The following is a 23,358-nucleotide window of genomic DNA, read 5'->3' as shown; positions in this document are numbered from 1 at the left end:
AATGTACCCTCACCAGAAGTTTAAAGCACGCAAGGACCGTCAATACCATTGCACAGAGAGGGAACTGAAGTGCACTGGATTGTATGGAAAGTGGCTCTGGCACCCAGGGTGGGTTAGAGCTCCCCGTAAGTACTGGGTTCAGCCCAGTCAGTCGGTGTGGTTGGCGCTACTGAGTGCTGAAGGACACCTGCAATTCAGAGGTGGCAGGCAGGCACCTGAGCAGCCCCTGTGTCCCCCTGTTAGATGTGATCAGCTTACACCTAACATCTTTTGCAGAAATGCGAGGAATGGATTTCCCTGCCTCCTCCCTCAGCTTGTGGGGGTTCCCTTCTTTAGAGTCTTGGAGATGACACCGTTGCAGATTACAATAGTGGGGTAGACTGGTTTTGAACACAGTCACTTGGTCGTTTCTGATGAGAGTGGGAGGTAGGGAGAGAGGAACGTAAGTTTTATAGGTCAAGGAAGAAGAGAAAATTATCCAAAGGAAAAAAAAGCAGCTGTGTTTGCAGTAAGAGGTGTGGTTGGTAAGACAGGCTATTGTGTTCTGGGACAGTGGGTGTTTCCCATATCTTCCTGCCATGGTCCACCTTAGAAAAACTGAGGCCCACGCATCAATGAAGGTCAAACAGTGTCTGCTAGGATGTTGGAGAAGGGAGTATTTGTTGTCATGAGACATTAGCATCAGCAGTACTGAGCTGGTCAGTTATCAATGAGCATCTTCAGGCACAAGAAAAGGCACAATTAGCACAAATTTTTGACAGTATTTTCCTTTACTTGCCAGCATAACATGTCTCTTGTACAGGTTCAGCTGTAAGACAGCTGTTCTTCCATAAGCTAGTTTGAATATATTATACTATTTCCATGACAGTCATATAGTTAAATAGGGCAATAGTTAGGTAAAGCCTTACATCATCTCCACATGGCTGGTACCATTTTATCTGACTAGTATCTCATACCTAACTGGAAGATAAAGAAAAAGGCCAGTGACATCTTAGGACTCTCCAGGTGAAGAACCTCGCAGTTGAGGGGCCATTCACTTTCTGCTCTGCAGAGCCTTCTCAAGAGGACTAAAAGAATTTTTCTGAGCTGCTCCGGGTCTTTGTTACTTTAAGCTAGGCTACAAGAATCAGTTTCTGAAATAATGCTGCCCTCCTTCCAAACAATATGTTTTAAAATGAGAAAATACCGTGACAATCCACTGTTGCTAAAGGAACAAAGATTTCTCCATAACACTCCATCCTTAAACACAACCATCAGTTATTCATCCGCCGATAACTGCAACTATCAACCCATTCAAGTATTCCAGACACTGAGAAGGTGGGCACAGATCTTCATTTCAGATTAGAGGAATTAAAGGTTTGCATGTTTTGTGCAGGTGAGAAGGAGGCACAGATGCATGGTGTGGAGAGAGTCAAGTAGTTTTAAAAAGATTTTTAAAAGAGGTAACAGGTCTTGGTTAACAAAGACAGAGGTTATGAGCTAGCAAATTTTTTTTGGCTTTACAGGCCATAAATTAAACTGATAGCAATTTTAACCAAAGTAACCCTAACCTAATATTTTCTAGTAAAACCATTGTGAAAAAATTATTACATTTGCATTTTATATTTTGCAAGAATTAATAGTAACCAAGTATATAAAAATTAAACCACATTGACTTCCTAAATGGTTTGCATTCAGGAACGTGGCTAACGACACTAGCCACGTGTTGCCAATGGTACAGGACTGGAAGCGAATAACGGGCGACCTGGTTTCTCCTGGGCCTGGCTGCATCTCAGCATCAGAGCCGCCACGAAGAGCTGTGTCACCGGCGTTCACAAGCATCACCTTCAGGTCGAATACTTTATTCTTTGCAATGCCCCAAAGAACTGCAGGGAGCAAATGCTCCGAAAACCAGTGTCAGATCCACAAACATCCTCTTCACTGGGATGCACCCAGCCCTCCCACCTTGGATCACAACCTGCCTGTCTTTCGTGGTGGTGCTCGACCTGTAAGGGTAACATTTATAGTGTTAACTGCTGTCAGAGGAGTTATATAAAGAGGAACCTTGTCTCCATAAAGAAGGGGCTCTGCCCTTCACCTTAGAGCAAAAACTAGAGAGCGCACGGTGAGTTGCCTCCGTGAAGCTGTCACGGCTGATCCATTCGGAGTGTCACATTATCGCATTCCCCTCCTGCAGCACCCGTGCTCCATTCTCGGCAGCAGTGGTACTTTTGGAAACGCTACTGCTGAGGGCCCGTCGTATTTGGGGAGAAAAACGACCACCGCTGAGCATCGTGAGCGCAGTCCCCAAAGCGGGGACGGCCGGCGAGGGACCGAGCCCCTCGCCGGGGAGCGCAGGCGGGGCCGTGCCGGCCGGGGAAGCCCTGGAGGGCTGGCAGGGACACGGCAAGGACGGGCACCGGGCGGCTGCGGGGCGGGCCGGGGCGCGGTGGGTCACTCAGCCCTGGGAGGGGTTTCGGCGCCTCTGCGCCCACCTGGCGGCTGCGCTGGGGCCCTCGGTGCCTGCGGGCCGGCACCAGCGCACGGCAGCGCCCCGTCCCGTGCAACACCCAAACCCCGGGCTGGCGACAGGCGCAGGCGGGCGGTACTAAAGATTAAAACCAAACCAACTCAAAAAAAAAAAAAAAAAAAGAAGAAAAAGGTGCCAGGCGAGGCCCGGGGGCCGGCGTGGGGGAGCCGTGCGGGGACGCCGCCGTCACGCGGGGCCGCTGGGTGCGGGGCGGAGCGGCGGGTCGAGAAGGGGCCGGGAGAGGGAGGCGGCGGGAGCGGCTCCTGGCGGCAGCGGCAACTGGGGCACTGCGGAGCCGGCGCGGCGGCCGCACCGGGAGGGGGGGGGCGGGAACTGCACCTTCCCCGCCGCAGCGCGGCACCGCCTTCCGCCCGCCCGCCCGCCACACCTCCCCCGCCACCGGCGGCGCGGCACCCGCTGCCCCGCCGCACGGTTCTCCCTGCGGCGCTCCGTCATGGAGCAGGGGCCGGCCGGGGGTCCCGCCGCCGCCGCTGCTGCTGCCGCCGCCGCCGCCAATGCGGCCGCCAGCACCGGGGGTCTGCTCCTGCCGCTGAGCGAGAGCGAGCAGCAGCGCTACTCCGAGCTCTTCTCGCGGTGCTGCCCGCCCCCCGAGGCGGCCGCCGGGGGCAGCAGCGTGGGCGAGCTGTTCCGGGCCTCCCAGCTGCCCCCGGACACGCTGCACCAGGTGGGTCGGGGGGCGGCCGGCTTCGCTCTGAAGTTGGGGGGGGGGCGGGGGACGGGACGGGAGCTACTCCCTGAGCCCTGCGGGAGAGGGGCTGGCGCTGCCTCCGCTGGAAAGTTAGGGGCTGCGCGGCGAGCCGGTGCCCCGATGCCCCTGCCCTGCCTGCGGGGCCGGGGGGCCGGAACGAGCGGCGGCTCCGTCCGCGGCGGCTGGGGCGGTCGGCGGGGCAGAGCGCTGCCGGCGCCAGAAGGGCGCTGGAGCGGGGCACGGCTTCTCAGCGCAGCGGCGTGGATGGCGGTGTCTGCGGCGGCTTTGTGTCTGTTTTCTTTTCTCAGCCAAGCTACTAGTGTTGCCAGCGTTCAGCGGTCGTGTCTCTTCTTCCTTCCAGGTGTTTTCGTGTTAGGAATAGGCGACGTGGTGTTTGCTCATCCTTTGACACGCAGTCACTGGGCTGGGCGTAAGGTTATGCGTAGCCCTTCGGCGTCTGTATGCCGTCTCCCGGGTCAGATGGGTAATGTCATTAAGTTCCTCGAAAGGGCCCCCGAATATCATTTAGACAGCTGTGTTTGCGGAGCTGTAAAGGACATGTGACATGTTTAATTCCTGGTGTTTTTCTTTTTAAGTGTTGCTTTGGTGAAAAAAATCTGCAGGTAAAACGACATTGTGGTGTTTATGTGTCTGTTCTCGAGAACAAATATATTTAGGTATGAAGTAAGAGGCTCCTGCGCCATCCCAGCTGCCCAGTCCCAAAGAGGTCCCCGACAGAGGTTATGAGGCAAAACCCTCCTTACTTTTGAGGAGGAGCCTGGTCAGGGTGTGAGAAGGCGTGTGCCATGCAGTTTCCAGTGACAGGGAAGAGCTGGGCTTGTGCTCTTTCCCACCTGTGGATTAGTAATTTGACTAGTGCACTGTAGTTCTGTCACCAAGCTGAACAGAGGTGGGCTAATCCTGTCTTTTTATTTCATTTTTGTTTACAAGATACAAGGAGTTTTTTTCTTCAGTAGTGTTTATTTATCAAGCAGAAAAAAGTCGTGTCGAAATTGAGCTGAAGTTATACCAGGCAGCCGCCTGAGAGTACTAAACTCCTTTACTGTCAAGTCATCTCATAATGACTTACATAAATTTGTATTACATGGGTTGTCCTGAATGAAAATGATGATGTGTCAAGTGTATTTTTCCTCTCTTAATTGCACTGTTTACCAGATGTGCAAACCAAAAATGTTACTGAGCACTATGGTACTGCTTTGTTTTGAGCCAGACAGTGGTCTTGGTCCTGCAGGTGAATAGAGTGGTGAAAGTAGAGATTTCATGTAGATCTAGCATCAAGAGGAAGAAGGGGACATTTAGTTTCAAATAAGGAATGTTTAAGAAACTTATTAAAGCCCTATTAGTAAATTTGTATGACTTCAGTATTGTCACTTCATTTTCCAAAGTAGTATGGGGAAAAAACCTCTTATTTTTGCTGTGCGGTTCCTTACCCTATCACTTAAGTGACCTTTATTATCATATTATTATAGTCTGTTTTGGGGGTCATTTTGATTGTAATGTGTGACTTAAGCCTGGAAATGTCGGGGGTTTTTTTAACGTTCTTGTTGGTTTTCACTATTTCAGATTATTTCCAGTTATATTTATGCTGTGAGGAGAATGTTACGGGGAAACAAGCCTGTAATTGGCTTCAGGAATATTCAGATAATAAGGCCTGTGTGATCTGGGGCTGTTTCTTTTCCTCCATCTTGCCTTCTCCCTCTTGTTTATATGACACTAATCATAGTGACGTTCTCTATGGCTAGAGCACTTATCCTCAAAACCCACCACTGTCCGGTATTCTTACTAATGTTTACTAGAATTTAAGAAAAAAAAATGAATTAACGTAACATGTTAAAAAAAAAATTGGAAATGTGGATGTTCTGATGGGGGAAAAGCTCACAACATTGTTTGAGATATTTGCTGATATTTTGTCTTTTATCATCCTCCAAAAATGCAATCTAATAGTTTCTGTTTAAAAAAACCCTTCCATTTTAACAATTGTGGGAACAAGGCACAGAGGTTCATGGTATATGTTTTCTGCTAGTGCAGAAAACACTGATTTTGGGCAGAGGCAGCTTGTTTGGGTTAAGATAACACATTTTCTTTGAAATAGTCATTGACCATGAAAGTTTTCTTTTTTTTTTTTAATGCTTTTTAAAATCCTCATGTGTCACAATTAGTGCTTAGTATGCAGACTTCCCTGCTGACCCACTGAGAAATGGTCATGCTGAGTTTCGCCCTGTCAGAAATAGGGAGATTTGGATTGGAAACTACTCCTGGATTTCTACTAAGCAGTGCCCGCGCAGTCCAGAAGGTACTTAACACCCTTCCCTGGCCCTTGTGCCTGCTATAACAAGAGGCAGCTACAGACCATTTTGTGAGCAATGCACGATTTGCGGATTTTTATTCTCAAGGTATTAATTGAGAAACGGCTTTACAGATTGGTTTGCATTCAGTGCCTTGGCAAAGTCTTGAACCTGGGCTGTTGTCTTCAGGGATTTATACTTGTGCAATAAATGGGATAGATCTTTGAGAAAGAAGGAGTCTTTCCTTATACAGTCTTTGATTAAGATTTCTTGTTGATCAGAAAGATGCTCACAAGCATCACGGGTAATCTCCTTCCACCTTCCTTAACTGGTCTAGATAGAAATCACACAGGTGCATCCCAGCTGGTGTTGGATATGGCAATTCCTGTGGGAAAAGCAGCGATGTGTGGTCCCTAACAGCAAGAGTTTTGTTTGGTTTAAGGTTAGTTGGCAGGATCCAAGAGGTTATTTAGATGAAAGAGGGTAGGTAACAGAGAGCAGGTAGGGAACACTAGAGTGTGTGCCAGAAGAGGAAATGCTAGAATAAATGGAAAAAATACAAGAGCAGCCAAGTCAGTAGGAGCAGATGGTGTGCACCTGAGAGTCCAGGGTCTTGCTAAAAATGAGCACATATTCTTTACACTCAGGCTCATTAAAGCCAGCTATTCTGCTGGGCAATAGGGTACAGCAGAGGTACCTATGAAACTTTCCTTAAGGAAGGGATCAAAGAATGAACTCGGCATGTTATGGAAAAACAGTTGAAGTTAGCACTAAAATTAAGAACGTCAGACACTTCACAGGATAGAGAAGGGCATGACAGGGACAGGACAGTGTGGTTTTTGTGGACTGTGTAATCATACCTCCTCCATGTTCTGAAAGTCTTTGACTAGCCATATAGTGTGGTTAAAGGCAGAACCATTGAGATTTTATTTAAACTTGCACAAAGCCTGGAGCAGATGTTTCACCAGGGGCTTTTGAAGTAACTCTGTACAATTTCTGTAATCTGTTGCATGCAAGGTCCACGCTAGGATTGGTTTTATTTTTATTTCTTACAATATTTATGTCAAAAGGGGAAGGAGCAGACTAGTCGTGTGCCCTGCAGTTATGGAGACTGTCGGAAATACAAGAAGTTGAGCAGCATCAGCCGGATTTACATTTACCCATGTTTGCAAAGTTGAAAATGGTGTTCCCTATGCTTTGGCTCTGAATAAAGGGAGAAAGAATGGAATTTGTGCAAAGAAAAAAAAGGAATCCTGAAAAAAAATCAATGTTTTGAACTCTCTGGGGCCAGAAAAACATCACTGAAGTGAAGGCAATCCCACAGCATGCTTTGTTACATAGATCAGTGTTGGTAATACTCCTTACGAGGGGAAAAGGCAGGCAGGGGTATGGTAGCAGTTGGGAGGAAGGGAGGAGTGACTGCATCTCCGGGCAGGAGGCCCCGCTGATGGCCGTCAGTAGATGACAACATCAGGTTTGCGTGCCTGTAAGGGCAAGCTCTCTCTGGGGTTTCTGGCTTTTTCCTTGGTGGAATCATTTTGATTATGCACCCTGGGTGTATTGGGGTGTCAGTACTCCACACTAACTGCTGTGCCACAGGTGGTGGTGGTGGCTGGTTTGCCTCTTCTCATTTTGGGCAATTAGTTTGAGACCTCATTTTGAAGCTGGCCACCGACAAGTGCTGCCTCTGCTCCCTGAGTCCGGGACACCGATGTGCGTTCGTTACAGGTGCCAAATACCAACGGGCTGACATCTGCCTGGATTTCAGATGAAATGACGCTTTATAGAGTCATCCATTGCCCATCGCCCACTGATCAGCAAAGGAAGAGGTACCCCGTGCGAGTGTTACTGTTTGTTGGTATTACCGTGGGCTCTGAAGATTTTCTCTTAAGAAATTAGGGAGCAGGATTGGACTCAAGATTTACACTGAAGTCTTTATCTCTTTTTATTAGTTTCTGACTTATTTGATTAATTCTCGCTTGGTTGTCTGACACTATCTTTAATTCCCAGTTTTATAAACCTTAATCTTATTTGTGGACTTGCACTATCCACACAGAGATCTAATTTTCTTAAGAAAACGCATTCTTTCCTCTGCAAACGAACGCGGTGCGTTATTTTGAGCTCCGAGGATGACAAGTACTAATTGTATGATGCTGGAGCTACACAGACACTGCATTTTTTAGCTGGGACTTTCCTTCCAGCTCTGTGTGAATAGGGAACACAGACCAGCAATCTTGCTTTCCTTCCACAGGCTTCATGAGTTAATTTGTGTTTATAGTGACTTGTCTCTATAGTTGCAACTCTACAGTTTAACCGTATTTTTGCGTTCAAAAAGCAGAAGTGTGAATAGATTAAAAAAAAATTGCTAAGTTGATGTTTCTTTGGAAAAAGGCCCGTACTTTTTTTCATTCCGTAAGCGTAAGTTAGTACCTGCATGATAGCCGGGGTGGGATTAACCGTCTGCCTCAAACAGGCAGAAAAGAATAAGAACTGTGGCAGTTAAAATAGGAACTTCTTGAGTGAGGAAAGTCTGGTCTTATTGTTACTTCATAACAGATACAATTCTGTTGTGCCCTTGACAGAATTTGGCATTATGCTAGTGCTGGAAATATGATTTAGCTGACTAACTAACAGTAAGTCCATTGAAAAGCGATGTTAGGTTAGAGTACATATGGAGAAATTACATCCTATTGACATCTTTGAGTCAGGAAGAAACAAAACAAAAGGGGTTGCTACAGTTCCACATACAAGAGAAGGAAAGGAAAACTGATGTTTCAGTATCAATACTTCTGACCCCAATCCCCCAAACTGTCATTACCTTTCTAGAGTCAAAAGCAAACTTGTTTTTATGTAAGCAGCAGCATGCAAAATCCAGATGTAAAAACTGTAATAGTAGTATTTATTAAAAAAAATTATCTAAATTATACCAAAGTAAAGGGTAAAATTTCACCTGAAGCAATCTTGATGATATATACCATTAAAAAAAAATTGAGGTTCTAATAAATCTTTAAACTATTGTTTATCATTTAGTAGTCACTACTTACCAGATTAGTAGCTCTGAGCACCTCAATGTTGAGAGATACAGTAGATTTGTAGAAGCTGTTTCTTCCCAAGCGCATCTCAAATCACTCTGTAAACCCAGAAACTCCTAGACCTGCTTGTCACATTCAGTGAGATGGTTAGAGTTAGCCTGGTCAAGGCCTGCACCCTTCAGTAATTAACCCTCATTACAACAAAGTGTGAATTAATTAGTTTATTTTCCAATAAAATAATGCTTTGCTGTGCCAGTGATTTAAAATAATTCTACAGAAGAGGGATGGAGGAGAGATTCATTGGGATAAAAATTAATAACTTCATGAGAGATTGCTGCAGCATGAGGCAGTGATGATGAAGAATGGTTTTTATTTTTTTAATAAGTGGTTTTGTCATGGTATTTACATAAATGCAGTGGGTTCACCAAGCAGTTGAGTATAACCTTTTTCACTCATGCATGTGTCTACAGCAATATGCTGTTAGCGTTGTGACGTTTATGTGCAGATTGATTGATGTTGTCTGCGATCTGTTTTGCAAGGGAGATGTTATACACAGAATTCACCTACTTCAGTGAGAGAATCTGGCGCAGACACCCTCCTCCCTGCCGCAAAAGAGGGTTGGTATAAACTCTGAAAACGTGAATTTAGCTGAGCTGAAAAACTTGGCCAAGATAGATTCATGAAAGATGGAACGAGCATTTCTGTGACAAGAAATCAGGATAAATAACCTATTTAAATTTAAAATGTTATGAATTGAGAAATACGTGTGATATAATATTTGTAAAGCGAGATTCTTTGATGTATTAACATCTAAACATACCAACGGTATAGTAAAATAAACTATTAATGAGCGATATGTGGTACTTCAGCTTTTTGAAGACAGTCAAACAGTTGAACAGCTGAGTTAGTGGATAATTAACTAGAAGAGATTGCTGAAGTAGAAAGCCAACTGTAGACAAATAGTAATCCCCTCTTCCTGATCAGAGGGAATATTTTCTTTTTCCAGTGTACTCGGGAGCACTACTTGGTGACCACTGCATAAAATTGAGAACTCTGCTGGGAGGAACCCCCGCCCTTGCACCCTGCATTTTAGATATAATGACAAGGTGGAAGGTTGTGGGGGGATGAGATCCATTCGTCTGTCATCTGGTAGGACTCAGCGACCAGAAATAATCAACTAAATCACTAACTGCAGATTATACTTAGTTTATTTACCAAAGTGTTTAAAAGACAAAACATGTTTTTATAAACTTCTAAAAGTTTGTATGCATAAGAAATGTATGGTTGTCTTTTTCTAACAGATGAAGATGGTCTGTGTATTTTTAAATTAATTCTAGTTTTCATCTAAATTTAACTTTTCATGTATTACATGTACCTACACAAGTAGGTGTGTCTCTTGTTAAAGATGACAATGGAGCAAAGTTCTTACAAAATAAAAATCTAGATGTATATTAATCTATATGGCTGCTTAAATACTTTTTAAAATATTACTTATTGGTAAAAACAAAATCGTTACTGTATTTATTTAAAAAAAAAAGAAAAATCTTGTTTTAATGATGACCAACTGATGAGACAGATCTTTATCTAGAAACATATAAAATTAGGATCTTATCTCTTTGGACTTAAATAATGTTTTGAATAGCTAATTTCTCCCATGAATCTGCCTTGCAAATGTTAAGGTTAAGATACTTCATGCCACCAGTTGTTTTACAGTGGGTGGTACATATGGAGAGGAGTGCTGAAGAAGCTGTCTCTGATGAGTGTTTCTGCCGCTGCTGGTTGTCCCACCTGCGGTGTGTGGCGGGTTGTCTCCAGCTGGGATGAGGCCTGCCTACAGCTACCCCAAGGTTACACGCCGCTGGTTAAATCATTGTCGTACCTGGAGGAGTTATTCAGTGACCTTCCTAATGAATATAAATTACTGAGCAGAGCTGCAAGTGTCCTGCTTGCAGCAGCCTGATTAGCAAATGTCCGTCAAAATAACCCGAAAGGTCTTGAGAAACTTTAGGTAGCCTGACTGCCGAAGAACATTTTCAGGGTTTTTCTTCTGCTTTATTTCTGATCGCTGTGGGTTTTTTTCTGCCCTGAGCAGTCTTCCCCCATGCAAAAAAAACTGCAAATGGTTCTTCCATTTTCTTACCCTGGCACCTGCATAGTCCTGAAATCTGAAGGTGTGCCTCAGCTGGTCCTCTTCTCTGATGGGAGGTGGTGGGGACCTACTCTGTTGAGCAGGGCCATGCTTGAAAAGCTGCATTCGAACTTTGAGATTCCCCCTGGCTTGGTGGCACTGAAAATTTAGAGTCAGCTAATGGGAAACACTTGGCTGAGCTTGAATTTAAGCTGTTTGAACATGGCCCATGGTGTCTGTTTGCTCGCTACGGTATGAGTCATGAAGCTGAATTCTACTTTCAATAGCAAATGTCTGTAGCGTTACTTTATTATTATTATTATTATTGTAATAAATTTCAAGTGGTTTTTGGCACAAGCCTTTCAAATTAATTTACTTTTTTTTTTTTTTTTTAATCCTTACTTCTTAGACTCTCTCTTTCCACACCAAGAAACATTAGATCAGCTTTGGCATAGGTAACATTTCACATTTCATGCGTTATTTACTTCTGGCATAATTTACACAGTGATGTCCTATGGAAGCCAAGATGATGGTCTTTCAGAATAAAACAATGTGTCTAGTCATTTGCAAAACAGGATGACTGCTATGGGCTAACAAATACAGTCAGAATTATTTTGTTACCAACAGTAACAGCAGTGGAGCAGTAAAAAGTGAGATGCTTGGAGATTTCAAATCCTGAAAATAAAAATAAATGGGGAGGGAGGCAAAAACAACTCAGTAATGTGATTTATGAATTTATTTTTTTCTTTCGTTCCTTTTTGAATAATTGCTGCCTTTACGAGAACGTCTGTATGTTTTAATAGACAAAGGCTGCCTTTACTGTTTACAGATAGAAATGCAAATACAAGTCGTGATATAAAACATGCTATAAAATGTTGGTGTACTGTGCATGGGCACTGGGGACGATGTTGTCTTTGACTCTGTCTGATGTTGCTCCTTTGAAGTCCTGTGCTCTTTAGCTGAATTGAGGACGAACGCTTGGTTTAGACGCAAGCAAGTAAGTTCTCACTGGCTAACTGACGCATTTCAGCACATAAGGTGCAAGCATGTTGGGTGAAATGGTGATAATTTTAGAGTTTTGTTTAGTGATGTGAAAGAGAAAAAAGTTAAGCTGCTTTTCCACTTGATGTATTGGCTCAAACTAGAGGTAAGGGGTGTAGAAGATCAAGGAAGGACAGGTATGCACATCCTATGCGATGGAGTTTTCTACAACGGTACACCTTCAGCTATTAAGTCTTTTGACGACTCTTAAGTCTTATAAAAATAATCTGTAACTCTCAAGTAAAGAAAGATTTTAATTTGTTAAGGTAAATGTACAACTGTAGAGGATAATATTTTGGGTGTTTGCTGCATTGCCATTGAAAGTACCTGCTGTAGTTGTAAGCACTAGGGAAACAAACTCAGGAAACGTGACAAATGTGATAAAATGGGGTGAATACAGGGAACATTTTTGGGGTAGCCAGTATAGAAAATCACATCACAGTAATTACTGAAGAAAGAAGCTCATTTTAGAAAAAAATATTTTGATGAAGTGAGAGATAAGTCTGTAAGTGATTTCTGTTTGTGGCAAAAACGCAACTTATGTCACAGTCTCTGTTTTCTTCTGTAGTTGGGTCTCATTTTGTCTGCAAGTGGAACAAAACCCAGAATTACATTTTTATGGGACATGCCAGAATTTCTTCTGATCTTCTAGTTAAGTATGAGAAATGTTCACCAGAGCAGTTGATTTGGAAATGTTTCAAAATATGTAGTTTATTGAACTAAATCAAAACACTTTGTATTGAACTGCTTAGGTGTTAAAGCACTGTGAGATCTTAAATACATAAATTTTGAGAGAGAGGCCATTCACGTACATCATCCCTTGTTCCTTTCCGTTGGTTAGACTAATTGTGCTGTCGTGTGTAGCAGTGATGGTGGCCAAGCAGCTTGTTCAGAAGGGAGACCGTGGTGCCTCAGAAATGTCATCTGCTGAGGAAGCGCAAGGGTGCGAAACATCTAAACAACAGCTTCCATGGTGCTCTATGGTGCCTTTGTATTAAGGCAACCTGGAACAAAATATTTCATTTCCTGGCAGAAATTTGAAAGGCTCATTGGAATTGGAGTGTTTTTTTTTAAGGAAGAAACTCAAGATTTTCCCCTATTTTCAATTAGTCTAGTTCAAGATTACTAGATGTGGTGGCTGCTATATGGCTGGGGAGGATTTGTCAGGGTTTCCACGTGTGTGTTCTTTGTTGCTTCTTGGATACTAACTCTCATGATTTTTTTTCACCTGGACACACCTTCTGTCACTGCTTTCAGATTGCCCCATTGCTTTTTTTTTGGGAGAGGGGGTGGTGGTATTTGGGATTTTGTGGATTTTGCTGTTGTGCTGATACTATTTTAAATATAAAAGATGGAAGACTGGGAAACACTGAATGTCAGATCTTCCATGCAGAGTTGTCCATAATTGGTTCTCATTCTGAGAAGTGAAAAGCAAAAGGTTTAGCTCTCTGAAGAATGAGTTGGTCTGTCATTGTTGAAGTTGTGAAAGATCTAGATGATTGTAGCTGCTAGAAATATTATCCTGTTTAGCTATGTGGACATGTCCCATATGCCCTGGCCATCTATTCTTCTCTTCTGTAAGCTCTGAAATCAGTATTAATGGTAAGAGTCCTGAAAAATTTACTTTGGACCTAAAATACAGTAATTCCCTTCTTAAACAGAGTAAGAGGAAGAGACTGGATACAAGGCTATTCAGAAGTGATAGGATGTTTCTGTAGATCATTGTGGGCTGACTTCTAGATTAGTAGCTGGGTTCCTTTTTGGGTTTGGTAACCGAGACCTTCATGCCTCCCAGCAGCTTTTTGTGCTTCTGGTACTTATATGGGATCCCTTATGGTTCTGGTAGGAAGCATAAAGAAGAGGTAGGCTAAAACTAGTTTCCCGTTATAAGAATGTAAGACAAGTGGAGACCTTCCCTGAGGGTGAGGGAGCTGGGAGGTAGTAGAAGCAGGACAGTAGTGAATCTCAGTACAAGCAGTGGTTGTGAAAGAGGTTGAAGAAGCAGCTTGAAAGAGTCAGCCAGGTGGCCAGTGTGTGTATTGGAGGATATCTGGTTTGGGAGAAGATCAGAAGGCAAAAATAAATAAACTCCCATTACATTGTTAACTGCTGTTCTCTGTTGTTGAGTAATAAAAGGCAGGAACCAGGAAGCTGCTTGTTTCTGTTTTTTATTAGATGCTTTAGATACCATGGTAATGAGCAGGTTATAGATAAAAATGTGTGCTGCAGATAGAAGGTGAAACAGGCTAGAACTTGGTAACCTTTAAAAAGGGATAATGTAAGGTTTAAAATTATGCTGATGTCTGAAGCTTCCTACAGAGTCCTGAGTAGTCTCATGAAAAGCCTGTCAATAGCACAAAAAAATCCCAACCCACCCAAACCAAATAAACCACCTCCGAAAAAAACCAACAAAAAAATTATAGAGCCAAAATCTTATCCCGTGTTTAGGTTGAATTTCTCATGAGATTCTACCAAAGTTAAAAATGAAGGGAGCCTCAGCTTTCTGTTTTCTACACCTGGTATGCAATGGAGATGTACTACTGTAACGAATAGTAGGCTTAGGGGTTTTTCGTGCTTGTATTGTAATTTGCTGCTACCTGCGCTTAACCCTGGACTTTTTTAAAAACAGCACTGGATTATTATTCTGGAGATACAGTATACTTCTAAAATAATACAGCTGTGAAGTCATGTCTGTCAAAACATGTTTTGAGCATTGTGAGAGGAAGGAACCAGGATGGGAGCCTGGGGGTGATGATGTTACAGCACCTGGTACCTCACAGTGTGACAGGTCCTGGGTTCACTGGCCAGAGCAAATGCTGTTTCAAGATAAGAAAGAGCAGCACTGGGCAGCACTGACGTCGACAGGAAAATAATTCTTGCCATTATTTACATCAAGTTGTCAGTCCCTCATTTTCCTTCTCTTTCTCTCTGCCCTCCCCACCCTCTCAGCTATATTATAGTAATTATATCTTTTATTTGATCTAGTCTAAATCAGGACTGTCCTTGAGGAGGATATTCTCCAAAGGAATATTTTTCCTTAGGAAATACTCATTAGCTGGTTTTAGACTGCATTGTTTACCATGCACATATTTGATTGCCAGGGAAGTGTGCACGAGGTAAAGTTCGAAGTTAAGTCTAGCAAGGGACTTTATTTTAGTATAACTACTGAATTTAAGCCCTGCAACAAAATAAGGCACTTGAGAATTGGAGTGAAGGTCTTATATTCAGAAACTGAAGGACAGTCTTAAGTAGAGCGTAAGTTTATGAATATTTTTATTTTTCTTTTTCACTATGGAGTTTAAATTATTTGACAATATCTAAGTGCAAATATTAGTAACAACCAAATTAATACTGAGATAGGCACCATAATACTTGGGTCGTCCTTCTAATAACTTGGAAGCACTCAGGGTAAGATAAGTTTCAAAATACGAGTGTCTGAAGTTTTAATGAAGAGAAAGGGATGAAGATGAACATGTCAAGGGCTGTAGATGTGAAATGTTTAAAGAAGTGGATGAGTAGGGTTATCTACTTTTCCATGTTCCTGATTCTTTTCCAAATGGCAGTACAGATGTATAAGATATAGATATTCTGGTAATATATAGTGCCTTAAATAGATATTTGCAGGACAGTCCTATGGTCAAATTGGCATTTGCCCAGAATAGTGTTTCTACAGTTTCCACAGCAGTGTCTAGTTGAGTGGCATGGATTGTATGTGACCCTACAGAGCACAGAGAAGCATGTGATTTGTTTGGAGCAGTGAAATTATTTGGGCCAACTCTAAATGCTTGATGTTTTGCTTTGTTTCCTGATGGCTATTGCAATACAACATCTTGCAAGCAAAGTTGTACAGCAATTTTCATTTGTAGAACAGCATTAAGCTATTTCAAAAGCAGTTCACCATTGCTGTAGAATGGCCAGGGCTATAGTTTTATAACGAAAGAGTGTACTGGAGTTGTGTAGTTCCAAGGAAAGGTGAGTTTGAATCATAAGCTGATACACTTTGCCATAGTGAACCACTTGCCAAACTTAATGCTTGAAAGACTTTTAACCTAAAATGACTTTTCAGTCCCATGAAATATAGAATGTTTTTTTTTGCTTTGCTGCTGATGTTTCTGTTCTGTTAGAAGTTTGGCTGTCTGTGCTGTTAATACCTTTTTATGGTATGTTTTGTTCTCTGTTGAGTTAGCCTTTTCTTGTGCTCCGTGTGGGAGAATTGCTACAAGCGTAACACTAGAAGTACTCATTTGCAATAGGAATGCTCAGTTTACCTCTCCATGGCAGCAGTAGCTCATTTATTACTGAGGTTGCAAGCAGAAATATGAAAGCTAGTAGTCTCTTTGTATGAGCACCCATCAGTCTCATTAACCATTAAATGGTCAAACGGCTGAAGACATGTTTGAGTTTCTGAACGTGTGAAAGGCATCCTTCCTCTGGTTCTCCATTAGGGGCTTGCTTAATGTGTTGCCCTGCTATGTGCAATGCAAAGTTTCATCTCCTGTCGAGAGTACCTACCAACTACTGATCTTTTTGTTATTATTGTATGGCTAACCACAAGCTTATATTCCTGAAAGGTCTTGCCATTTCCTACATAGTTGTGTGGTTTCAGCTCAAAAATGAGCACAAAAACGAGATGGTCTCCTTTATTGCTGCTTATTCCTCTTAGTCTTTCTTAACGTAATCTAAAATTTGCCAATTTCCCATGTCATGGATGGGGGTTTTCTTTTGGCCCGATTTTTGAAAGAATGAGGCTTGTGCAATAATGCTGTTAATTCACCCCAGTAGTAACTTCTGAATCCGTTAACTATTTCAACAGAATTTCACAGAAAATTGAGATTTTGAAGAGCTCCTAAGAGTCGTGTGAAAGACCCAAGTTATTTGGTGAAAGAAAACCCTATTAGTTTTCCTGCTGAGGGAAAGGTCACAGAGTGAACTCAACCCATGTTAAACATTAAAGAATCCATAGGTGAATGTCATCTCAAGACAAGGGTCTTGAGAAAGTTGGGATTTGTTGGTTCTGCTGCCCAAAGGCAACTTATTAGAACCAATGTAGTTAATAAACTGTGATGAGGGCACGAGATAAAAAATGGTTGTAAAACAGCATTTTAAAAGTTACCGTGACAATGAATGGGAAGGAGCAAAAGGGGAAGGCGAATCTTTCTGTATCTGCTCAGTGTCGCTATTTTCGTGCCCCTCTCTGCCCCCTCGTTTCTTCCCACATGGCTCCACCTGTGCTGCTCTTTGTTCCCTTTGGTTCCAGCTGGCGACTTCCACCAGCCAAGAGAGCTGCTGTTTCAGCGCTTCTCTGCATCTGCCAGGAAATAAATAAATAGTGGGAAGAGGAACGGAAGGGATGTGCTCTTGCTCTTTTTGTCAGCATTACTTAGGGCTCTTTTTTTAATCTTACGTCTTGCAAAAATGTATTACTGTGAGAAAATTTCCTTGGAACTAGAGCTGAATCCTTACTGTGAGAAAATTTCTTTGAAACTAGAGCTGAATCCTATCACCTCCTTGGTTTCATTAGTTTTCTGGCATTAAGAAAAATGCAAGGGCATTGATGCTGATGTGTTGGGGACGGATTCTCATTTACACCACTAGTAAACATGCTGTTGCCATTGAGAGGTTTAATGTAGTCCCTCAGGGCTTGCCAGGCGTCGTGTTTTACTTGCGTGCACCCCTTGCTCATGCAGGGCTCTGCAAGGTGCCCTGCACCTGCGCACCTGCAGGTAGCTGCAGTCCAAATTTGATCGCTGTGGGGCTTTGAGGGCTGTTTGCCTCTCTGTCCTATAAATTCCCTTTAACTCCCTGGGAAGCTGAAGACGATGTGCTGACACTATGTTTGCTCCTTTTGTGCCAGTACTTTCTCCTAGTGTTTCCAGCCTTCATGGCTGTTGTCTGCCTGGGAGCTGGAGCGAATATATCCGTTCTGGTTTTTGTGGGTTTTTTTTTGTTTGTGTGTTCGTGTTTTTTAACTGCACTTAGGCTCAGGTTCCCTGTCACCCCAAGTGATGTCTCATCTCATGTCAGGGATTCAGATGAACAGGAGGATTATACTTGGCACAAGCAGAAGGTGAGCCCCTCACATAAAACATACCAGCTCACCATGTTGCAATTGCTAGCTGCTTCTGAATTAAATACCCAACTTCGTTGCCATTTGCGCGTTCCTCGCTTGTTTGTGAAAGGCAACGTTGTTTTCTCCAGCCATGTCAAACAAGTTTAGATCGTTTAGCAGCGGTTTCCCTTCAGGAAGTTTTACTGCGTGTGGTGCAGGAGCTGCCCTCGTTGTGCTGATGTGCAAGATGTTCTCCTGCCTGCCTAATTCTCCTTCACAGCAAGGTTCTGTCTTAACACAAAATATCTCTCTTGTTGTGGATGTATCTCATTAATTATCTCTACACGTATTTCACTCTTAATTAAGAGGATTGTGTCACCTTTTGAAAACATTTGCAGGTTTTTATGTATATTTATCTTTACCAAATTCAGTGGTTTTTATTGTGAGTAAAAATGAGTAATAGACTTTCCTTAATTTCTTACTATGTCTCTGCTGTCTGTTTTTCTCAGTTTGGAAGGAAAATATGCCTTATTTTCAAACTTCCATTACAGAAATGTTCAAGTGTAAACATTGCAGGGAAATACTTTATTTTACGAAAACTGCACAGCTATTGCCAATGGAATTTAAAAACAATAAACACCACTGTTCACCTCTTTGCAGAAGTGTTTCTGCCAATACTAAATCTTGGAAAAAATAATTTAACAGTATCTAATTATGAGCCAAACTTTGCTTGACCATGTACCTTTTGACTTTGTAAACGTGTTTGGGGTCTTAGGCTATGCAAAATGTTTGTGACGTTGTTTATTTGATAGACTATTTGGAATGCAAAATAATTTCTGAAACAATATATTGTTGTTAACATTCTTACCTAAGCTTTTGAGGAATATTACTCTCTATATATACTTTTGCTTAAGATTAACACTTTTAAATTTTATGAAAAATGGCAGCAATGTGTTAGTCAAAGACGCTATAAGATACATGTTGTCGGTCTTTTGGAAAGCTGTGAAAAAAGCATCATAAGCATTAACTGGTTCAGGAACGACCCATGCCCTAGGTAGCATCTGATGGCTGTGTCAGCACGGAGACAAGGCTGAGCTGCATCAGCGATACTGGTAAGGCTTGTGAAAATCAGAGGCTGGGAAATGCATTTCTCTGGCACTTCTGCCCTTCTTTCAGACCATACGGGCACCAAAGCTAATGGGCTATGAAATGTATTGGGGAGAGGGTTTGGTGTAGTGTGATCACATCCACCTCATCTTTATAGGAGGCTGGATTATCTACAGGCGTGGAAAGGACCTTGGACCAGCCCTAGACACCCTCTCTTGTCCACAGCAAAATCCCATTTCTGTGTTATTCTTCAGCAATTTGTTAATCCCTGGTGATAGCTCTGACTTTTATAGGCAAGGTATTCTACAGCTCCCTTACCTTTAGATTTAAGATTATTTAAGCCTTATGTTGTTTATGGCCTGTCTACTGAGGATGTGAAGAACAGATTATTCCTCTCCCTTTTTAAGCCAACTGTTATTGTGTCTCCTTTTAGTTTAATGTTGCAAACTGTCATTTACACGGTTGGACATTTCTGCAGTGAGTCTTGGGAAATGAAAGTAGAGAGAATTTTTCTTCCGAGAAACTTGGAAGTATCACTTGCCAATAAGATAGATAAGGGTACAAATGGTGGTATCAGACGTAAGAACAAAAACCATATGGGCGTGATTCTTCAGAGAAAGGGAGTTTCAGTGCAGCTTTCATTTGGGCTCTGAGCAGGGACCCCCTTGCACCTGAGACACGCTGGGACATTTTCAAAGGCCCTTGGGGAACCATGGTGCTGGAGGAAGTGCTTCTTATGGACGGGACTGGATGTGCTGGACGGCACTGCTGACCCAAGGCAGCCAAAACACAATGACTGACTGCAGGAGCTTCACTGTCCATCAGTGAATTGTGTCTGGGGTCATTGCCTGCCCTGAAACCAGCCCCTTACCCCAACGGGCTAATCGGTAAAGATTTCATGAAGATTTTGATGTTTGTAAAAACATCTTAGTTTCTACTGTGACAGGCTTGAAGTTAACAGTTCCTACAGATACATTGAAATGGTGGATTGTATTGCATTGTATTTGTCAGTGCGTTGTATTTTTTTTTCCTTTTTTTAAATTCTAGTTTTAAAAATATGTTTCCTACTGCTAGTGGCTTCCTCTTGTGGTCACGTACGCTCATTGCCCCTGAAACCAAACTTGGTTGTGGACCAGAAAAGAAGGACTGTTATAAGAGGCCAGTTTTCAAAGGACCCTCGTTGAAAAGATTGGCACCACTCTGTAAATAAAAAAAAAAAAGGCGCCACAAAACCCCCTAAACCCAGCCCCTCTAAGGGGATGAATTCACAGTAAATGTCTTGTTGAGTAGGAAGTGTTTCTTCTTCACTCCTTGAAAACCAGCCATATATGAAGCTCATAGGGGCAAGATAAGTTGGATGGTTGCCATCTTACACGTCTGTCAAGACTTATAGAAGACCAGGAATTACCATGAAAACAATTTTCTTACAGAATGCTTGCTAAGGAGACTTAGGAAAAAAGTTACACTCTTAAATTGTTTGCTTCGTTACTTTCCATTCTGCTCCTCTGGGAATTTTATTCTCAAAGTTTCATTTGACGCCAGCTTGTCCAATGTGTTGGGTTTTTATATGCTGTGCTCTCAGCTGTGGGCCGTGTTGTAGGTTTGGACCTAAATGGACTGTAAATATCTTGCACAGGAATCTGAGTCGAATCCTTTCCAAAGTTTTTGTAGAAAATCAATTTCCTGTGAGGAGTGTCAAGATTTTTAAGGTTAATACTCCATGGAAATGCCTTCAGCTTTTTTAGCAAGCTGGAAAAAAATAAATCTGGTATTCTAATGCAATACGAATTAAATTTGTACTTTTCATGTGCAGTAAGTACAATTATGTACCTTGTTAAAATTTCTTATTTAAAAAGACAAAAGGTTTTGTGTTCTTTCAGTTTGAATTAATTTTGACACTGAAGTATGCAGCCAAAGATTTTCAGTGTTGTGAGAGTTATTATTGTGAAAGCAATTCTGAGGGATTTAAAAACAATGAGAGCCTGGGGTATGGTGCCCAAATATTGTGACATTAAAAAGAAAGGTAGAGAATACAAATATATTCCATGATAAACTGTAGTTTAATTGAATCATTTTTGCATGACTTATTCATTGTGAACAAAAGATTTTCCATGTTTCTGAATCTGGAAGAATGAAATGCACAGATAAACCAATAGGTTTCTAAAAGGACATGGCTGTTTCAAGAAATCAGTTATTTTTCTGAAAAAAAAAAAAATAATTATTGTTCCAAAACTGTTCTTATTATTTTTGTGGTGTTTTGCATACTTTCACTGTTTAATGGAGCTTTTGCAATTGTCACAATTTTTCCGTGATTCGTTTGCATAGGAAGACACAAATAAACAGTAGATTTATGTATGTCTCACTCTTTATTTGAGAGAAAAAGGTAGCACGGTTTGTCTTCGTTTGAGAAAATTAAAATCATCCTGGTTTTGTGTGTTCCTCCAGAAGATCACCTGAATCTGCATGCATACAGTTCTTCAAAGCTGTATTTTATCTGTCAGTAGTAAATACCTCTCTTTGTGCTAGTAAGGTATGTACAGTATAGAGAGTCAGAATTATTTGTGACATCAATCCCAACCATGGTTTTGGAATTGTAGTGAGTTTGTTCTTTTTTGTACCTGCCATACATGTTGAGAAAAGACCTTTTTTTCAAATATTTTAAGAATTTGTACTGATAAGAAACTTTTCAGGGAATTAGGATCTTTTCATTTTTGTGTATAGTGTTGTATTTAATTTTCTTCTTGCTATTTAGACTAGGCAAGTTATTTTAATCAGAACTACCATAGTAGCATATATTATTTTAAAAATAATTTAACCTTGATGTAGCATTTTCTGTGAACTCTGAGTCAGATAGAAGTTGTCACAAAATATTTATGCGCTGGCTTGTTTTCAGCAGAAAAAATGCTGTGGGACTGCGTTCAGCTTTTTTATGCTCAAACTAATTGTTTCTAGAGGCTGAAAATACTTTGCACATGTATTATAGAACAATTTTCTTAGAAAGTTGGTGTGGCTAAGAAGCTGGGAGAGGAAGACAGACAAAACTCCTGTTTGTGCTTGCCAGCAGCAAGCCCGCAGCTGTGGTGAGGAGCAGGTCATGGGTGAAGGTGATACTTCGATTGTGTGGTAGATGCATCATACAGAGTGCCGATGTAAAAGTGGCGTTTCTCGTCTGCCCCTATACAAGCCCCAGCAACTTGTAAGGCCAAAAAAAAAAAAAAAAGGCAATGTCTTACCTCAGCTCTTCTTCTCCTCTTTCCTCCCCTCAGCCTACCCCCAAAACCAGTGACGAAATGCAATCTAAATTTATTTTAAGTATTCACATGTGGAAAAAAACATTCCCGCTTTTTGACTGAAGACCTAATTTCAACAGCAAAATAAAACTAAGCCACAGTTTAAAGATTTCAAGTGAAGAAATGTAGTAATAATATTTTTTCTGTTTTATTTAAATATTTTTCAGTTATATTTAAACTTGCTTTCTGTAAGCTGTCAATAATAAGAATGTCTGAAAGTTAACTTCCTACTGTAAAATAAACTTGAGACATCCCAAGTTGTTGGCACTCTGTGGCAATGCTCTTGCCAGGCAGCAGCAGGTAGGTAGAGTGATATTTGTTAGGTAGGACCAGGGTGAAGGGGAGCGTCACAAGCAGGACTTTCCTTGTTATCTTGCTTCTCATGCTTGACAAAGTGGTTGTTGTAAGTCCACTAAGCCAACAGATTCCTGTGCAAAAGCACCGAGGGAATTAAAAGCTTAAGCGGTTCCTGTGCTCTCAGAAGTTTAGATGGTTTAGGCAAGGAAAATAGGGGAAAGAGTATGTATTTGTTAAGTACTAATGCTTTTGCTTATTCTCACTTAGGCTCCAAACTAACAAAGCAGTTACAAAGAAACTTGGGGGTTTTCAGGCCATGAGCTTTCCTAGTGAATTCACATGGGGCTGTTTAGTGTGAATCTTGGAGAGAAATCTTTTGAATTGTACAGCTCTTAGAGAAGAAAAGAATTTCTAGCTCAGTCATGCAAAGAGTACGTGCTTACTAAAATATAAATTTATTAAAAGTCTTTTGTGGTTTTGTACTTTTCCAAGTGGCTGCACTTTGGCCCGCTTTTGTGAACGTGTTGTAGGGTTTAATTGCATGATAAACTACTTACTTCACAGGATTCCTGTTTCATTTAGTGCAGAAATTGTGCATAGTGTAAGGCAGAAGTTAGGAGAAGAAAAAGAGGCTGCTGCCTTTAAGGCATGAATTGGCACGCAATACAAGCTCTGTTCTTGTTATCCAGCTTTCATTTACTTTAAGCAATAATTTGCCTAAAGACTTCTGCCTAAATATAAAACTTACCAGTGTTAAAGAACAAGCAAGAAAATAAAGCAATTGAAAGGAAAAATGATTGCTAAATAGTTCATTCACTGTCCTGGTGCATAGGCTTAATTTTCAGTACTGAAGCAAAGTAATGCTAAAAATGAACAGATATTTTAGAAAA

At 41.8% G+C, this 23,358-nt stretch overlaps 1 protein-coding gene across 2 annotated transcripts in view; it reads left to right on the top strand.

Annotated features, from left to right (window-relative positions):
- Positions 1 to 2,784: 2,784 nt before the first annotated feature.
- REPS2 (RALBP1 associated Eps domain containing 2) overlaps positions 2,785 to 23,358 on the top strand; it is a 98,403-nt gene continuing 77,829 nt past the window's right edge. Inside the window, exon 1 of one of the 2 annotated variants that reach the window (XM_086609182.1) lies at positions 2,785 to 3,194. In XM_086609182.1, coding sequence (XP_086465308.1) covers positions 2,964 to 3,194 — 231 coding nt within the window. In that variant the 5' untranslated portion in view covers positions 2,785 to 2,963. The remainder of the gene's footprint in view (positions 3,195 to 23,358) is intronic. The other variant, XM_086609177.1, reaches the window with a different exon arrangement.

This window comes from Tauraco erythrolophus, chromosome 1 (assembly GCF_009769465.1).
Source record: "Tauraco erythrolophus isolate bTauEry1 chromosome 1, bTauEry1.pri, whole genome shotgun sequence".
In the NCBI taxonomy this organism is placed as follows: Eukaryota; Metazoa; Chordata; class Aves; order Musophagiformes; family Musophagidae; genus Tauraco; species Tauraco erythrolophus.
The sequence above is the reverse complement of the archived record's forward strand: the minus strand, read 5'-3'. Positions and strand labels throughout refer to the sequence as shown.